This window comes from Oncorhynchus nerka, linkage group LG6, assembly GCF_034236695.1.
Source record: "Oncorhynchus nerka isolate Pitt River linkage group LG6, Oner_Uvic_2.0, whole genome shotgun sequence".
Taxonomy (NCBI): domain Eukaryota; kingdom Metazoa; phylum Chordata; class Actinopteri; order Salmoniformes; family Salmonidae; genus Oncorhynchus; species Oncorhynchus nerka.
Window position 1 is genome coordinate 24,800,623 of NC_088401.1, and position 20,580 is coordinate 24,821,202.

Consider the following 20,580-nt stretch of genomic DNA (forward strand, 5'->3'; position numbering starts at 1 on the left):
TTCAAACATAGAAGTATTTCACATCATTTTAAAGATAAACTTGTTGTAAATCCAGCCACAGTGTCCGGTTTCAAAAAGGCTTTACCACGAAAGCACACCAAACGATTATGTTAGGTCAGTACCTAGTCACAGAAAAACACAGCCATTTTTCCAGCCAAAGAGAGGAGTCACAAAAAGCACAAATAGAGATAAAATGGATCACTAAACTTTGATGATCTTCATCAGATGACACTGATAGGACTTCATGTTACACAATACATGTATGTTTTGTTCGGTAAAGTTCATATTTATATCCAAAAATTTCAGTTTCCATTGGCGCGTTACATTCAGTAGTTCCAAAACATCCGGTGATTTTGCAGAGAGCCACACAATTTACAGAAATACTCATAATAAACATTGCTAAAAGATACAAGTGTTATACATGAAAATATAGATAAACTTCTCCTTAATGCAACCGCTGTGTCAGATTTCAAAAAAACGTTACGGAAAATGCTAAATCTGAGTATGGAGCTCAGAGCCCAAAACAGCCAAAATAAATATCCGCCATGTTGCGCAGTCAACATTAGTCAGAAATAGCATTATAAATATTCACATGATCTTCATCAGAATGCACTCCCAGGAATCCCAGTTCGACAAATGTTTGATTTGTTCCATAAAGTCCATCAATTATGTCCAAATAGCTTCTTTTGTTAGGGCGTTTGGTAAACAAATCCAAACGCGCGTTCAGGTCCAGCCGAATGTTGGACAAAAGTTCAAAAAGTTATATTACAGGTCGTAGAAACTTGTCAAACTAAGTATAGAATCAATCTTTAGGATGTTTTTATTATTAATGTTCAATAATGTTCCAACCGGAGAATTCCATTGTCTGTAGAAAAGCAATGGAACGAGAGCTACCTCATGTGAAATGCGCGTGATTGAGAACGAGGCTGCTGCTAGACTCCTTAGTCAAACAGCTCTCATCCGGCCCCCCTTCACAGTAGAAGCCTGAAACAACGTTCTAAAGACGGCTGACTAGTGGAAGCCTTAGGAAGTGCAAAATAACTCATATCCCGCTGTGTATTCGATAGGGGCTGAGTTCAAAAACTACAAACCTCAGATTTCCCACTTCCTTTTTGGATTTTTTCTCAGGTTTTTGCCTGCCATATAAGTTCTGTTATACTCACAGACATCATTCAAACAGTTTTAGAAACTTCAGAGTGTTTTCTATCCAATAATAATAATACTATGCATATATTAGCATCTAGGACTGAGTAGGAGGCAGTTTACTCTGGGCACGCTATTCATCCAAAGTGAAAATGCTGCCCCCTATCCCAAAAAAGATAAACTAGTAATACCATGTGTAAAACCATGTGTAGTTAACTAGTGATTATGTTAAGATTGATTGGTTTTTATAAGATAAGTTTAACTTCTTCGAGATAGGGGGCGCTCTTTTAATTTTTGGATAAAAAACGTTCCCGTTTTAAACAAGATATTTTGTCACGAAAAGATGCTCGACTATGCATGTAATTGACAGCTTTGGAAAGAAAAAACTCTGACGTTTCCAAAACTGCAAAGATATTATCTGTGAGTGCCCCAGAACTAATGCTACAGGCGAAACCAAGATGAAATTTCATACAGGAAATGCCCCAGATTCTGAAGGCGCTGTGTTCCAATGTCTCCTTATATGGCTGTGAATGCGCCAGGAATGAGCCTGCCCTTCCTGTCGTTTCCACAAGGTGTCTGCAGCATTGTGACGTATTTGTAGGCATATCATTGGAAGATTGACCATAAGAGACTACATTTACCAGGTGTCCGCCCGGTGTCCTGCGTCAAAATTATTGCGTAATCTCTTGGTCCATGCGCGTTCCATTTCTTCAGAGGAGAAAGTCAACTGCCACGAATGATTTATCATCGATAGATATGTGAAAAACACCTTGAGGATTGATTCTAAACAACGTTTGCCATGTTTCTGTCGATATTATGGAGTTAATCAATACTGTTACACAAATGCTTGTTTAGCTATGGTTCAAAAGCATATTTTGAAAATCTGAGATGACAGTGTTGTTAACAAAAGGCTAAGCTTGAGAGCTAATATATTTATTTCATTTAATTTGCGATTTTCATGAATAGTTAACGTTGCGTTATGCTAATGAGCTTGCGAAGAGAATTACACTCTATTTGCTCTCAGGTTTACCATTTTGTTAACAACACTGTCATCTCAGATTTTCAAAATATGCTTTTGAACCATAGCTAAACAAGCATTTGTGTAAGAGTATTGATAGCCTAGCATTGCATTAAGCCTAGCATTCAGCATGCAACATTTTCCACAAAAACCAGAAAAGAATTCAAATAAAATAATTTACCTTTGAAGAACTTCAGATGTTTTCAATGAGGAGACTCTGTTAGATAGCAAATGTTCCGTTTTTACAAAAAATATTATTTGTATCGACTAATCGCTCCGTTTTGTTCATCACATTTGGGGAGGGAAAAAATATATATATATTAAGTCATTAAAACCTGTTAGGGCTAGCCCTGATTACTGCCCCTTCTGGAGGAATTCGGTACCCATATAAAACATGATAAATTTTTGTCAAAAGTTGCTAATATATGCATATAAAAAATATTATCGAATAGAAAACACTCTAAAGCTTCTAAAACCGTTTAAATTTTGTCTCTATGTAAAGCAGAAGTGTCAGGGCATGCATTCTCCCAAAGTCTCTCTTGTAATGGAAAAACTTGCCACCACTTTGACGTCATCGTATACACACTTACCAAGCAGTTATAACCATGGGAACAGTTTCTACGTCTTCAGCGCGAAGCCTGCTTTCGATGAGGCGTGTAACTGTGAGAATCGCACGCTCACGAGACGTTCAGCGTGCCGAAAGGTCTCGGTCACGCAAAAAAAAAGTTTACCCAATGCGCGCTGTGAAGTTTTTCTCTCTTTTCCTCAGGATCGATTGAACAACGTGTGTGTGTCTGTTCGCCCTCACGATTGCTGTAGACCTTTATAACATGTTAAGGCTTAATTATGAACATAGTTTGACAAGTTTACTCGACATATAATGTATACTTTCGACGTTTTGGTGCGCATCCACTATAAATTTGCATACATTTCGACCGAAATGTGGCTAGTTTGAGAACCGAAAGACACAGACTTGAAAACTGAACGCTAACTTGGTGAGTATTAACCCTTCCAGGTCTTCTGATGGAAGAACAGCAACGGTAAGGGAATATTTATGTGTTAATTTTGGGTTTCTGTCGACTCCAAGATAGAGGAGTCATTATGCTAAATGGGAGCGCCGACTCCCTATTATAGCCTAGTGAACGCAAAATGGAACGTTAAAAATAAATGTAAAACAGCGATTGCATTTAGAAGAAGTTTATCTTGCTATACATATGTAAAACATGCATATTTAGTCAAAGTTTATGATGTGTATTCCTTGTTAGCTGACGTTATCTGCCGGAGCTATTTAATTTCTCCTGACATTGCAGTAGCATTTTTTGAACGATGCGTCATTGTAAACAGAGATTTATGGATATATATTGCAGATTATTGAAAAAAAAATGAATGTACTGTGTAACATGTTATATTACTGTCATCTGATGAAGATTTCAAAAGGTTAGTGAAATGATTTTTCTTTTAATCCTGCATTTGTTGATTGCATATTTTTTCCTACTTGGCTATGCTAATGAGGTATGTCTGCAGTGGTGGTTGGACATAAATATGTGCTATGTTTTCGCCGTAAAACATTTTAGAAATCTGACTTGCTGGGTAGATAAACAACTTGTTTATCTTTCATTTGAGCTATTTTTCTTGTTAATGTGTGGAGGTTAAATATTTTTAGGATTATTTCTTGCGTTCCATGCGGCACCTTCCAGCTGAACGTGGGGGGGAAAGTTCCCAGCTGGGTCTCAAGATCCCTGTGAGGTTAAAACGCTAACTTTTTTCCAAATTAACTCCATAATATCGACAGAAACATGGCAAACCGATGTTTAGAATCAATCCTCAAGGTGTTTTTCACATATCTATCGATGATAAAATCCATCGTGGCAGGTTACTTTCTCTTCTGAAGAAATGGAACACGCATGGACCTACAGATTACGCACACAGGACACCGGGCGGGACACCAGGTAAATGTAGTCTCTTATGGTCAATCTTCCAATGATATGCCTACAAACACATCACAATGCTGCAGACACCTCGGGGAATAGACAGAAACCGCAGGCTCATTCCTGGCGCATTCACAGCCATATAAGGAGACATTGGAACACAGCGCCTTCAGAATCTGGGGCATTTCCTGTATGAAACTTCATCTTGGTTTCGCCTGTTGCATTAGTTCTGGGGCACGCACAGATAATATCTTTGCAGTTTTGGAGACGTCAGAGTTTTGTCTTTCCAAGGCTGTCAATTCCATGCATAGTCGAGCATCTTTTCGTCACAAAATATCGCGCTTAAAACGGCCACGTCTTTTTATCCACATAGCACACCCATAGATTGAAGAGGTTAAACTCTACAGTGGAAAGTCTACACATCAGAGTTATCGGATTCACATGGAATTGTTGTTTAATTTAAATGTTTGAATATGAAATGATTCATGATGGGATAAATGTGATTTTAGCTTCTAAAATGTGAGAAAGGCTTCATAAGATAGGGCTGCTCAATCAGTGGCCCGCCCCTGTGAAGGAACATGGGCTATAAAACTTTTCAAACACGCCCTCCTCTCCCTTTCTATATAAGCCCTTGACGACAATATAACTTCCTATTCCGATGACGTGAGGATGACGGTCCAATGTCAGAATGGTTCAGATAATAACTACAGAACGAAGCCAACATCAGCATGAGCTTGGTTGCGAATGGTATGAACTTTGAACTCTTATTCACTACAGAAGTGATACCTCCTAGCCGTTGAGTTAGCAACAGCAGATGCAACGAGGGTTAGGAAGGAACAGACAGAGTATCCCATCCATCACCCAAAAACGTTACTACAATGTATCCAATTGACAACCAGAGACATTCTTCAAAGGACTCGGTTTGGCAACACGGCTCAGAGTAAATATTTATTGCATTTTCCTTTTCCAAATGGGCGGTAATTTAGAATGCATCAGATACTGTATTTACGATAGCACAGCTTATCCCTGTGTCCCTCAGTCTTCCCGCTCTTTCACTCAAACCCAGCCCTTTTCCTTTGGGTAACAAGCTGTCATATTTGTTCCGCCCGCTAGGGACGTTTTTCTTTATGACGTAATTTGTAATCAAGTTATGATTTAATTACATGTGTGTGTAATTCTGTGTGATTAGTTAGGTATTTAGTAAATAAATAATTAAACCCAATTTTTTATTGCTGATTCAAATTGTTAGCTAGGGTTCGTGCAGATAACCAAGAATTTACAACTTTTAGATGAGACTGAATTAAGATGAGGATTAATATTGACTGCTATTGATGTAAAATATTACTAGGTCTTTAAGAGTTTATTCGGAAGATAACAGCTCTATAAATATTATTTCATGGTGCCCGACTCTCTAGTTAATTACATTTACATAATGAGCTCAATCAGGTAATAGTAATTACGGAGAAATTATTTTATAGAATAGCATGTCATATTACTTAATCCGGCATAGCCAAAGACACGACACCTCCATTTAAAGGGGTATCAACCAGATTCCTTTCCCTATGGCTTCCACAAGGTGGGAACAGTCTTTAGACATAGTTTCAGGCTTTTATTCTGAAAAATGAGCGAGAATGATCATATTGCGCCAGTGGATAGATTTGTGCATGCTCGTGCGCCGGGAGCGAGACCTTTTCTTTCTCTCTTCTATTGAAAAGGCTACCGTCCGGTTGAAATATTATTGATTATTTATTGTAAAAACAACCTGAGGATTGATTATAAAAAAACGTTTGACATGTTTCTACGAACTTTACGGATACTATTTGGAATTTTTGTCTGCCCGTCGTGACTGCACGAGCCTGTAGATTACTGAACAAAACGTGCCAACCAAATGGAGGTTTTTGGATATAAAGAGAATCTTTATCGAACAAAACAAACATTTATTGTGTAACTGGGAGTCTCGTGAGTGCAAACATACGAAGATCCTCAAAGGTAAGTGATACATTTTATTGCTTTTCTGACTTTCGTGACCAATCTACTTTGCTACTAGCTGTTTGCAATGTTTTGTCTGCTGAGAGCTGTCCTCACATAATCGCATGGTTTGCTTTCACCGTAAAGCCTTTTTGAAATCTGACACGCCGGCTGGATTAACAACAAGTTAAGCTGTGTTTTGGTGTATTGCACTTGTGATTTCATGAAAATTAAATCTTTTTAATAATTACATTTTAATTTGGCGCTCTGCAATTCACCGGATGTAGACAAAAATGATCCCGCTAAAGGGATCTGAGTGGCAAGAGGTTTTAATATGCCCGCAAGAAAATCCCCTTTACGTAACTTGCCATTTAAAATTGCTCACAGTAGCTTTATTTATCTCGGGGTACATCAGATTTGAAAACCTTTTTCAAGCCAACTTTGCTCCTCTTTCAACCCTCACTAAGGACGATTTGGAAAGCTGTGTTTGCTACACCTAACCTTAGTCACAATAATTAATTATATTAATATGAATACTCTCCCTAAATTCTTTTATCTCTATCAGTGCCTACCGATTTTTCTTCCCAATACATTTTTCAAAAAGATCGACGGCCTAATTGTACCTTTTATATGGGACAAAAAGCCCCCTAGGATACGAAAACAGCTTTTGCAGAGGCCCAAACCAGATGGCGGTCTAGCTCTACCGGATTTCAGATTCTATTATTGGGCCGCTAACCTTAGGCTCATTCAGTACTGGTTGCAGAGAGATATTCCCACCCCCAATTTGGCTATAGATGGAAGCCGCCTCATCTATACCGGCATCATTGTCTTCGCTCGCTCACTCCTCCATTACAGGCCCTTACTCTTCCTTCACCAAAAATATGTGTCAAAACAACATTGAACATCTGGAATCAATTTATCCGCCACTTTGGGTTTCAGACAACCTCTTCTTTTGCTACAGTAGCCTCAAATCCAGCTTTTCCCCCATCTATGATTGATGGTGCTTTCTCAACATGGTCTCGGCATTAAAAGATTCAGAGATCTCTATATTAACAATACGTTTAGTAATTTGAACAATTATCAGATAAATTTGGTCTCCCCAGACATAATTTCTTGAGGATCTTACAAGTCCAGAGTTACGTCCACAGCATAGATCCCTGATTCCCCACCCTTCTTATCCCTCTTCCTACTCTGAAAGACACCTTGTCAATAATCTTTAGTCAAATTTTCTCACTACAAACCAGCTCATTAAACAATATTACCGTAAATCCTCATGGGAGGAGGAAATGTCTGATGAACTATGGGAAGGGGCACTCAAAAGAGTACATACAGTACCTCTTCTATTTGCGCTCGACACATTCTCATTCAATGCAAACTCATTCATAGGGCCCACTGGACCAAAGCAAGATGATCCTAAATTTATAAAAGGATGTGAACCGTAATTGTGTACGTTGTAACCAGTCTCCTGCTAATCATGTACACATGTTTTGGTGTTGCCCATCTCTTGTTGGTTTCTGCAAAGACATCTTTAACACACTCTCAGAATTAAGCGGCACAGAGATCGAGCCAGATCCTTTTATTGCATTATTTGGGGTTTCCTTACCCACAACACAATTGACCAAAATGAATAAGGATGTAATTGCCTTTGTCACTTTGTTAATGAGACGATTAGTTTTACATACATGGAAATCCTCTGCACCCCCTTCTCATGCTCTTTGGATTAAATCCGTTTTGAATTGCATAAAGTTGGAAAAAATTAAACACACACTCAATGGGTCTATAGACAAATTCTATGCCATGTGGGCTCCCTTCTTTTCTTATGTTAAACGACTACATTTCCCTGCAGTGCCAGAGTGATGTATATTTATATATTGGTGATTTATATATTGGTGATGTAAGAGGCCTGGTATGTGTATACGTGACATCTCGGATGTTAATTAAGGACTGTATGATCTGTTCTACTTGACCTGTAACAACTGTATCAAAATATATATTATTTCTTATGTTTTATTTTTTTAATATTTGTTTTGCTCTATTGTTGTCTTTGATGTGTTGTTTTATATTACTACCAAATAACTTACAAATGCAACTATTTTGTAAATGCTGTTGTTGAAAATTCAATAAACAAAGTAAAGATGGGGTGACTGCAGCTGTTTTGTAGTTGGAAGGGGAAAGTTCCGTGGGCGAGGGAGAGGTTGTTGATGTGTGTGATATATGAACAGAGAGCAAGTAGGCAGGCTTTAATGAGAACAGGGGAGTCTTGGATGGCATGGTGAGTTTTGAGATATATGGAGAGTAAATGGGGGCAAATTCGGAGAGCAGGGGTGACAGTTTGGAGGTAGACGGGGGAGGGGCGGTTAACCTGTCTAGGACTGGGGCTCCACCAACAGCCAATAAAATTGCAGGGCTGTCACGTTCTGACCTTTATTTCCTTTGTTTTGTCTTTATTTAGTATGGTCAGGGCGTGAGTTGGGGTGGGCAGTCTATGTGTGTTTTTCTATGTTGGAGTTTTGAGTTCAGCCTAGTATGGTTCTCAATCAGAGGCAGGTGTCGTTAGTTGTCTCTGATTGAGAATCATACTTAGGTAGCCTGGGTTTCACTTTTGGTTTGTGGGTAGTGTTTTCCGTGCGTGTGTTTGTTGCCACACGGTACTGTTTCGGTTTAGTTCGTTTCACGTTTATTGTTTTGCAGTGTTCAATTTATGTCTTTAAATAAACATTATGGACACTTACCACGCTGCGCATTGGTCCTCCGATCCTTCTCGCTTCTCCTCAGAAGAAGAGGAGGAATGCCGTTACAAGGGCGCCAAATGCAAATCAACAGAAATCTCATAAATCACATTTCTCAAACATACAAGTACTTGGCACCATTTTAAAGATAAAATTCTTGTTAATCCAGCACCAGTGTCTTATTTAAAAAATGCTTTATAGCGAAAGCTCCACAAACTATTATGTTAGGTCACCACCAAGTCACAGAAAAACACAGCCATTTTTCCATCCAAAGAGAGGAGTCACAAATAGCACAAATAGAGATAAAATTAATCACTAACCTTTGATGATGTTCATCAGATGACACTCATAGGATTTCATGTTACACAATACATGTATGTTTTGTTCAATAAAGTGCATGTTTATATCCAAAATTCTCAGTTTACATTGGTGTGTTATGTTCAGTAGTTCAAAAACATGCTGTGATTTTGCAGAGAGCCACATCAATTCACAGAAATACTCATAAATGTTGATTAAAATTGTTATGCAGGTGTTATGCATGGAACTTTAGATACACTTCTCCTTAATGCAACCGCTGTGTCAGATTTCAAAAAAGCTTTACCGAAAAAGCATAATCTGAGTACAGCGCTCAGAGCCCAAACCAGCCAAAATAAATATCCGCCATGTTACGCAGTCAACAATAGTCAGAAATAGCATTATAAATATTCACTTACCTTTGATGATCTTCATCAGGATGCACTCCCAGGAATCCCAGTTCCACAATAAATGTTTGATTTGTTCGATAATGTCCATCATTTATGTCCAAATAGCCTCTTTTGTTAGGGCTTTTGGTAAACAAATCCAAACTCGCGTTTAGGTCCAGCCAAACGAAAAGTTAAAAAAGTTATATTACAGGTCGTAGAAACTTGTCAAACTAAGTATAGAATCAATCTTTAGGATGTTTTTATCATAAATGTTCAATAATGATCCAACCGGAGAATTCCATTGTCTGTAGAAAAGCAAAGGAACGGGAGATACCACTCATGTGAACACGCGTGACTGAGATCGAGGCTGCTGCCAGACCTCTGACTCAATCAGCTCTCATTCGGCCCCCCTTCACAGTAGAAGCCTGAAACAACGGTCTAAAGACTGTTGACATCTAGTGGAAGCCTCCAGGTGGCGGCCAGCATGCTTCTGGGCGCGGAGCTCAGGGGTAAACCAGGGTGGGGAGGAGGGGAAGGAGCAAAAGAGAGGTTTAGTTTGGAGTGGGCCAGAGAGTTGAGTGAGACAGAGCATTGAATTTGGCAACTAGTTCATCAGGTGAGTTGGAGGTGTGGTCAATGGGCAGGGCGGAGCAGATGGCATCAGAGCTTTGATGTTGTGGAAGGAGATGAGGCATTTGTCAGTGTTGTGTGGTGAGTATGAGGTAAGATAGAAATTAAGAATCTTGTGTTCAGACAGCGGGAATAGGGAGGGGGAAGTATAAGTTAGGTTGAGGCCAACAAAGCAAACAAGGTCAAGTATGTGTCCCTTGATGTGAGTGGGAAAATTGACATGTTAGGTAATATTGAAACAGTACCTAACGGCCATGAAATCAGAAGCGAGTTTGTGTGCACGTGAGTAATTCCGACAGTTCAGAGAGGAATGATTCGTTAGCTTTACACCCTGACTACACTGCTCGCGTCGTGTGCGCCGAGTGTTGAAAAATAAATGTAGAAATCTATATTATTCAATTATTGCACCTACACTGCTCGCGCTCCTCAACGAGTGTCTGCATTGCCAAGGGATAAAATAGAAGTCAGTTATATTTGTGATGCAGATTGCGGTGCAAGTCCTGCCTCTCCCATCTCCTCATTGGTTTATAGAAGCAGATACCCACGTGCCATCTTCTCATTGGTTATACCCACGTGGGTGATTGAAAGACGAACTGTGTTGTTGGTCGTTGTGGTAATACTATGAAATCACCATATAAGTTCAAAGATAAAAAAGCCTGGAAGGTGGAGAGATGACTAGAAACGAATCGGTTGACCATTTTATGTGTGGATTAATTTGTCGGAGTAGAGGACGTTGTGCATTTCAGGTAAAATAACAATTCAATGTTTATTTCCCAGGACAAATTAGCTAACAACAGCGAGCTAGCTATATAGGACAAATTAGCTAGCAAGTGCAAGCTAGCTAGAAATGCACTGAATTTTGTCTCATGTATAATAAATTCTATACATTAGTTTATACTGATTTTATCATGCATTTTCGTTAACTGTAATTTTGTAATTTTTTCTAAAAGATTGTCAGTTGAATATGCTCTCTGCAAGGTTTTGTATATCTTCCCTATCATATGAACATCCTTTTCTGACTCAAAAATATTCCCTCAAGGTTGCTCTGATGTCCAAAAGATTTCATATCAGAATTTTGTGATATGTAACTTTTAAGTTGCATGTAATACTGAATAAAAATATAAACACAACATGTAACAATTTCAAAGATTTTACTGAGTTACAGTTGATTGAAGGAAATCAGTCAAATGAAATACATTCATTAGGCCCTAACCTATGGAGTTAGGCTCACCGTCTGGGGAGCCAGGCCCAGCCAATCAGAATGAGTTTTTTCCAACAAAAGGGCTTTTTTTTGGCAGAAATACTCCTCAGCACCCCTTCCTCGGATGATCTCGTAGGTGAATAAGCCATATGTGGTGGTCCTGGGCTGGCGTGGTTACATGTGGTCTACGTTTGTGAGGCCGGTTGGGTGTACTGCCAAATTCTCTAAAACAATGTTGGAGGCGGCTTATGCTTGAGAAATGAACATTCAGTTCCCTGGCAACAGCTCTGTTGAACATTCCTGCAGTCAGCACGCCAATTGTTCGCTCCCTCAACTTGAGACATCAGTGACAAAACTGCACATTTTAGAGTGACATTTTTTGTCCCCAGCACAAGGTTCACCTGTTTAATGATCATGCTGTTTAATCAGATTCTTGATATGGCACACCTGTCAGGTAAATGGATTATCTTGGCAAAGCATAAATGCTCACTAACAGGGATTTTTGTGTACATTTGAGAGAAAAGCTTTTGGGTGTATGGAACATTTCTGGTATCTTTTATTTTAACTCATGAAATAATTTTTGTTCAGTGTACAATGTTGTTGCTCCATCTTCAGTTTTCTACTGTAGCAGTCATTAAGCTCTGTAACTGTTTCAACGTCACCATTGGCCTCATGGTGAAATCCCTGAGTGGTTCCCTTCCTCTCCGGCAACTGAGTTAGGAAGGACGCCTTTATCTTTGTAGTGACTGGGTGTATTGATACACCATCAAAAGTGGAATTAATAACTTCACCATGCTCAAAGTGATATTCAATGTATGTTTATTTTATTATTACCCATCTACCGATAGATGCCCTTCTTTGCGAGGCATTGGAAAACCTCCCTGGTCTTTGTTGTTGAATCTGTGTTTGAAATTCACTGCTCGACTGGGAGACCTTACAGATAATTGTATGTGTGGGATACAAAGATGAGGTAGTCATTAAAATATCATGTTAAACACTATTATTGCACACAGAGTGAGTCCATGTAACTTATGTGACTTTTTAAGCTAACCTTTACTCCTGAACTTATTTAGGCTTGCCATAACAAAGGAGTTGAATAATTATTGACTCAAGACATTTCCTAAAAATTATGGGGCATTATGGGGCATTGTGTGTAGACCAGTGATTCAAAATCTCACATTAAATTCAGGCTGTAACACAACAAAATGCGGAAAAAGTCACGGGGTGTGAATACTTTCAGAAGGGACTGTATATTGTTTGTTGCATGCTTAATGTTTGAATATTCATGTATAACTGGGTACCAGGATGCACTGTTCCATGGAACCTTTTTAGGCCCTCAACACTACTGTACGAGATAGATAATGTACTTTAATAATCCATGAAGGGAAATTTAATATTAATGCCGCATGTTTGTGCACGTGTGTGTGTTTTATGGTAGGTGAATACTAGGTACCAGGATCTCGCCCTTAGCGCTCTTGAAATAGGCTCCTGGTCGTCTATCACTCTTCAGCTACCAGGTTGCCAAATATGCCAAATTTCCCTTTCACTGGCACTATACACTGAGTATACAAAACATTAAGAACACCTGCTCTTTCCATGACATAGACTGACCAGGTGAAAGCTATGATCCCTTATTGATATAATTTGTTAAATCCACTTCAATCAGTGTAGATGAAGGGGAGGAGACAGGTTAAAAAATATATTTTTAAGCCTTGACAATTGAATTGTGTATGTGTGCGTGCCATTGAGGGTGAACTGGCAAGACAAAATATTTAAGTGCCTTTGAACGGTGTATGGTAGTAGGTTTCTGGTGCATCGGTTTGTGTCAAGAATTACAACGCTGCTGGGTTTTTGACTCATAACAGTTTCCTGTGTGTATTAACAATGGTCTACCAAAAGAACATCTAGCCAATTTGACACAACTGTGGGAAGCATTGGAGTCAACATGGGCCAGCAACCCTGTGGAACGCTTTCGACACCTTGTAGAGTCCATTCCCCGGCGAATTGAGTCTGTTCTGAGGGCAGGGGGGGGGCTAAGGGCTGTTCTTACTCACGACGCAACGTGGAGTGCCTGGATACAGCGTTTAGCTGTGGTATATTGGCCATATACCACAAACTCCTGAGGTGTCTTATTGCTATTATAAACTGGTTAACAACGTAATTAGAACAGTAAAAATGCATATTTTTTGTCATACCCGTGGTATACGTCCTCATATACCATGGCTCTCAGCCAATAAGCATTCAGGGCTCGAACCCCCCAGTTTATATTGTTCTCTGTATGCTGAATGCATGCCAATTTGCAAAAATTTGTGAAAAGGTTGTACATAATTACATAAATACAATAACATAAGCACATAAGGGTATGCACACATCTACTTTCGTAATTAATGATGATTGCTAATTCATACAAAATTGTATTTTGAGGATGCCATTCAGGAAGGGAAACTGAATGAGTGTTTTTTATTGTTCAGTGATCATCTAGAATGAATTCCTTAACAGTCCAACGATCTTCCCCTATTGCTCAACATATCCTTGAAATGAGGCCATTCCAACAAAACAAACAAACAACAACAAAGCTCATCCCGGAACCTCATTGTGATTAGCTACAGTTTCGTCACAGACTCAGACACTAACCCTCTCCCCTCAGAGATTAATTGCTTCCTGAACTAATCCAGAGTGTTTGTCCTTTAACGTTTTCAACTGAATCCCTCCCCTTGATGGATTTCCAACCTGATATGCTCCCCCTTTTAACAGCCAATAACTGAAATGTGCAAATATTGTTTTTATTTTGTGAATAATTCTCTCAACTGTATACAGTTTGGGGGAAATACTGTACCAGGCTTTCCTTTCCAAATTAAACAGAAATGACTCTGAGTTGTTAAGTAGCAATGCTTGTGTTACAGTACAGGATGTACACATGATATGTTTAGGGTAATGAATTTCCTTTGTGAGTTAGAATGATGCACACTGTCTGCTGTCTGGTGGAGAGGCAGGCAGTGGCACGCTGGAGAAAAGGATAGAGAGAGATACAGAGAGAGGGCGTGAGGGAGGGGGGAGAGAGTGAAGGAGACGCCAGTGCTGTGTCTGTGAGGGGTGAGTTCCTTGACCTCTGGTTTCTTGCTGCAGTGACAGTAACCGTAACACAACCTTCTCTATGTAATGCAGGTGGAGTGGTCGCAGAGTCCCCAGCCCATGGAAGTGCGTGTGCGCTGCCTACGGGCAGTCAGGGACAAGCTGCCCAGGGGCCTTTACAGCCTCAGTGTGGCCCTCCACAGCCGTCTGGGAGGCCCCGCCCTCACCTGGTCCTGTCTGAAGGAGGAGCAGTGGGCTGGGACCACAGAGCCTGTGGAGCACGGGGGCCACTTCTACGACACAGAGCTGCACGTCAACCAGAGCCTGTTCACTGTACGTAAGCATCACAGGGATGGGGACTGCTCCTCCGCTCCAATCGGGTGACAAACACATTTAGTTTAGCCCCCCATCCTGTCCTTCCTCTATTGAGAGTAATGTGTTTTTATTCAGGAGGGGAAGGACAGGATGTGATTTGTGGCGATGGGAGTTCATTCAATAAGACCCTCTTTTATTGAAACGATGCTCGGGGAAGCCGCTCAAGAAATAGTCCTTGAGATATGTGCAATGATGGAGGAAAAAAATAAAAAACATATTCTTCATCTGAAAGCAATTCTGACACTGAGGGGCTCTGGATTAAAACACGTTCACTTCCAAGAGGGGGAAAAGTCTTTGACATGAAACCCAACACTGAATTAGCTAAATACTATCTTTAAAAACAAACAGGAGTTATCTGTCAGATAAAAAAATGACAATGCACACATGCGGTATTGAAATAACGGTTACAGCACGCTGTAGGTTTAATTTGTTTTCCACCGCAATAATTCCAACTTCTCTTCTTTCCAATGGTTTACTCTTTGGCTGCAGTGTAGGCTGTAGATTGAAAGGGGTTATGAAAATTTATATTAAACAGTAACTGTGTATATGAGGATGGAGAGACATTGTATTAAAATATGCCAGTGAGAGCCTCTAGGTTTGACTTGGGGGAAATCCAATATGAATAAAACAGCAACTTTTCAAACATGACATTTAATCCATGCATGTAAATCAAAAGAGAGATATATTATTCATTTATATAAGGGCATAGTGTTTTATTGGAATGAAAATGAAGTACAAATGCACTGAAAAATGTAGTGTATTTTCCAGAAGTCTATATGAGCAGCCATCATGCAGTATGCCCGAGCTGCAACGGTGACTAAAGTAGGCCTCTACAGTGGTATTTTTAGATGTGGAATTTGGCAAATGAAACTATTTCCACTGTAACACCCTGGATAAAGTCTTGATACTTATTACTCAGTTTGACTAAAACATTTCACTCCAAATTCTATTGAATGTTATTAGTTCAGCTGCGTTTTCAGAGGATGGTTAGCATAGCAGTAGCATGTGCCACAGTTTTAGGTCTTATAAGTATTTCTTATTTAACCTTTATTTTAACAGGGAGTCCCACTGATGCCAAGGTCTCTTTCACAAGAGAGCCCTGTGAACATTTTACATTTTTAAAAGGGAGCCCTTCGAAATGTAACCTAATCCTAAATCATCTCTGTACTGTTCAAAGCACTTGTTGGCACTACAACAACAAATGCAAACAACAATAAAAATGTCAGATAGTGGATGATGACCAGAAAGTCATGTTTATTCATTGCTATAAGATGCCTGATGCAATGCTGATACCAACATATGAAAACTATAAAAGCTAATCCACAATTTGTTTCCCTCCTGATCCGTTTTTCCAAAGTGTTAAGATGCAGAAGGACTGTCTAGATAGTCAGTGTTCCAATGGCAACTCTAAAGGGCCTTATCGCATGTGGCCACTGTCAATGCACTGCTACAGTAGGTGGGCGTATTCATCAAGCCTCAGTCTCCTGATTATATTGTCTCAGGCTCCATCTGACATAAAGGACGGCGTAAGCCACCGAAACTGAATGCGGACCTCGCTGGGAAAGGCTGTAGGATCTGATTCAGAGGTATAAGGGTTTAAGTACGGCACTGCAAACACCTTGTGTCACTCTCAATCCTCTAGTCTCTCCCCAACCCTGGCTCTTATTTATAGATGTTGTTGTTAGCTGTGGAACCACTGCTGATCAGATTTGTCTGAGACTATCTGGATTGGCTCGAGTGTTTTTCTCTTTGCCCACGTTATCGTGCGATTTTGGGAGTGTGTTTGCGGTGCCTTCTGAGAGGAAATGAGGAATTAGCAACAGTAGGAGGAAGCCAGGAGCTTATTTTTGTTTTTGGTTCCCCTGTTCTTTGTGTGTGTGTTTGGGGTTCGTTTTACCAGGAACACTGCACTTCAATTTGATCTGTCTTAAAGATTCTTGCGAGGAGGCTGCACACATGAAGGGTGTCAGGCCCACGGTCTTAACACAGTGTTTACTTCAAGTGGGTAGAAGCATAAGATCCAACATCTTAATATTGAAGGGGAGGAAGAGGATGGAAAGCATGGCATGATAAACTAAATCTTTGGATTTTCACCCAATCTTGTCTTTTTTCCCCTCAGCCCTTCATCTTTCTTTTTTCCAGTCATTGTTCTAATTCCTCAACTTTTTTCTTCTCCGTTTTTTCCGAAAGAAAGTGTTTTAAATTAATTTCCCAGAGACGGAGGAACGATAGATAAAGTTCTAAAATTGAGTGTTAGTTTGGACAGTCGTTTTTTTCCCTCTTTTTCCTCCATTCCTTTTTTTCTCTCCTTTCAAGATTGGGGCAGCAAATATCAGTCTGTTTTTAATGAAATGTGATAGTTGAATGGTTTAATAGGCGGTTCCACCAGGCCAAGGCAAACTGGAACACTGGACCATATGTTTCTGTTTGCTGCACCACCTGAGAAAGCCTGTCGTGCATCTCACCCAGACCTGGCAGGCTCTCTCAGGCAACTGTGCCTTCCGCTCCCTTCTCTTTCTCTTTCCTTACCTCCCACCTCCCTGTTTATGTGGCTTATAGTTCTGTTACGGTAAATGAACAATATGAAATATTTTTCAATATCCATAATATGCAATATTATGCCATAAATTGTGTCTTGAGTCAGACACTTCCACCATCATTTCTCTCAGGTAGGTACCAAAAGCAGATTAGCGGGGGATACACATGATTTATGTGATAAAACAAGTCTTCACCGTTTTCCATTACAACTAATAGAGGGATGAAATATTCCCCCCTGGTGATTGATGAAGTGGCGTGCTCCTCGTTGTCAGTTCATTTTTTAAGCAGAAGGTAAGTCTACTGCTCTCTGGGTAAATAAGAGTCCCTGTTTTGTCATCTGCTAGCACAGCCCAAACTGCTCTACCTGCTGCTGCATGCGTGATTTTGTAACGTTGCTCAGTATGCTAAGGTCATGTTAGGCATGTTACTGTAAAATGTACATACTTGGGTTCACAGGGAAATTAACGTTAATATCTCCAGGGTGTCCGCAGGTCCTTAAAACTGTCTCAAGTCTTAAATTAATTTATCTAAGATGGGATGATGAACCAAACATTTTTGACACCGACATTGGCCTCTTACCAAAGCAATTTTGCTTTAGTCGGTAATTTCGCTTCTGGCTCTCACTCCCGCTCCCCAATTGCACATGGTGTAAAGGGAGAGAGGCATTCTGATAAGCGCAAGCATTGACTATTGACAAGTTGAGCCACATTTCAAAATGTAATTGACACAGTTTTTAAAACAACTACTGTTACTGTTGTCAAAAAAGAGGAGAGTCCCAGCTTTATGTGAGTAGAACAATAACTTCTCAACAGTCAATATAGAGGAAATAACACCGCTTTACAATCAAGGTATGTAATTGAGATGATTGAGCGCACCATTTGTGGTGAATACATCAAGTAGCCTATGCAGGCCTACCAATGGAAGGTTTTCTCAGGATGTTACATTTACTGTTAGATCAGTTGCATGGCTATCTAGCAACAATATCATATTAAGAGTTAGCAATATAGCTAAGGTGTTTGTTTGTGTTCCCACTTCCTCTGCCGGTAAATTATGTAGCATAGGCTATAGCCTAGGCCAATTTTCACACAAAAAACATGCAGGCAAATTCATCTCTAAATATACATGATTATTCTGGATCCTATTTTGACATGCTTTACCTCAAGATATCCATAATGCATTTCCTTGAACATGTTAGATGAAATAGCTCATTTTTCCATGTCTTTCTTGGCACTGGAAAAAGTCAGTCTAGAGCCCTCCTGCTTAGCTAACTTGCTTGGAATTATAGCCATTTGATACCTGATTTACTGAATGAGGGAAGGACCTTGTTAAGCTGGATCAAAAGCCTGCACACCCAGTGGCCTAGCTCTCCAGATGGAGAGTTGACCACTGTTTTGTACAGTAACAGTGCTGTATGTTTGACTTTAAGGCATTTCTTTCACAGTTGTATCGTTATGGTATTGGTATCGATGCCAAAATTCTGAATACTTAAGAGTTTGTGATCTAGCTAATGATTAGCCGGTTGGGATAGCCTAAACAAATGCATGCTTCAGCCATCTATATCTTAGCCACTATGCTACTTCATCCATTAGGCAGCAGGAGAATGCCCATTGCTAAAATAGCACACCTGCCTGATATGAGCCATGTAGACTATACCCTTTGGTGAAAGGTAATATCTAGAAAATACTACTTTTTTTTGTAGACTATACCCTTTGGTGAAAGGTAATATCTAGAAAATACTACTTTTTTTTGCCAAAATCGGCACATTTCTGGAGGGAAATATTAGTAGGTGTGTGGCGCGCCCAGACTCTCAACAATCGAAATGTGTTGATCACCTCCAGTCGCTCAGCTAACTCTCTCAAACCAGTCTTTATCATTTAATCTCTTCCCAAACCTTAGTTTAATGCCAACATTGTTGTGGGACCGGTAAGACCGTTAATATAATCTATTGTAGGCTGTCATGCAGAGACAGTCTGCATAGCGTAACATGGAAAATAGATTAGTAGAGGACACAGAGGCGGATTTGGAGGAATGATGATCTAGGTTGTGGTTTGAGAGTTAACAATCTCCCCTGAGGGCTCCTGTCCTATTTGCCCCCCTATGTATGTGTGTGTGTGTGTGTGTGTGTGTGTGTGTGTGTGTGTGTGTGTGTGTGTGTGTGTGTGTGTGTAGATCCTGCCTGCGTCGTGTGACATGCTGCCCTCCATGGTCCTGCTGTTCAGGCTGCTGGGCCTGACGGGGGAGCGGAGCCCGGTCGGCACCACACTGGGCTGGGCCGCCTTCCCTGTCTGCCACGCCACCCTCACAACTGTCCAGGGGCGCTTCAAGACCCCCATCCTCAGGGGGCTCCCGCACCCCCACCTCGACCAGTTCCGCAAGATAGAAGGCCTTATGTCAGCCGACCTGGACAACTGGCTGTGTAACCTGTACTTCCAGGTGTGTGGGCGTGTTAGCGTGTGGGTTGATGGTAGCGTGTGTGAGGGAGAGTGGGCAAAGGAGTTGTTTCCGTGTTTGTGTTTGTGTGTCCCTTTCAGTTGGGAATGTTGAGCCCAGGGGCTATGGACAGTCACCTGATTTGAACCATTATCAGAGAAGCTGGGTGGTTGGTCTGAGGGGACATTATGTGTGGTAAATGGTTTTAGCTGAGAAATTGTAAATTGGCCCCAGATTGTAAATAAACCACATATTTACTAAACATATCCGGATGCATTTGAGGTGATGCATTGATCCAATTACTCAGCAGCTTAATTTAATTAAAATACAGAACAAAGGTTTCTCTAGTTACAGTTCCTCTGCATTTTTTTGTCCCAAGTGTATTTTTCCTATCAATAGGAATAATTATTGCAACTAATATCTAGTGTTTTTTAGACATAAAGGAGTAGCTGCTCTGTAACCCCCCTCTCCCCTTCCCGTAATGGCTCTACAGGTGAGGAAGCTCCCCAGTGGCAGCTCCAGAAGGGATGAGGAGCACAGTGTCACCCTGCAGATCCCTCCTCTCCTCGTCCCCCCTTCGCCCCCCCAGGCAGGCCCAAGCGGCACCAGCCCCAGCCGGGGGAGAGGCGGCATCAAGCCGTGTCACCGGGGGTCCCCTCTCCACCTGTCTGCCTCACACTCCTCCTCTGCCTGCTCCTCCTCCACTCTGCCAGGTAGGGCTCCCCCACCGTCACCCCCATCACCCCCTACTGCCAGCGGCCACAGTGGGGGACAAATTTCACCTAATGTCACAGAAAGAGTGGCAGGTCTCCATGGCTGTCAAAGGAGGTGATTGTGCTCTGAGGCAGGTCCTTGGTGTTTATCA

The 20,580-nt window shown here is 40.7% G+C and overlaps 1 protein-coding gene across 1 annotated transcript in view; it reads left to right on the forward strand.

Annotated features, from left to right (window-relative positions):
• ofcc1 (orofacial cleft 1 candidate 1) overlaps nt 1-20,580 on the forward strand; it is a 126,217-nt gene that overhangs the window by 29,712 nt on the left and 75,925 nt on the right. Inside the window, exons 11-13 of the mRNA XM_065019060.1 lie at nt 14,466-14,705; nt 19,455-19,718; nt 20,209-20,543. Coding sequence (XP_064875132.1) covers nt 14,466-14,705; nt 19,455-19,718; nt 20,209-20,543 — 839 coding nt within the window. The remainder of the gene's footprint in view (nt 1-14,465; nt 14,706-19,454; nt 19,719-20,208; nt 20,544-20,580) is intronic.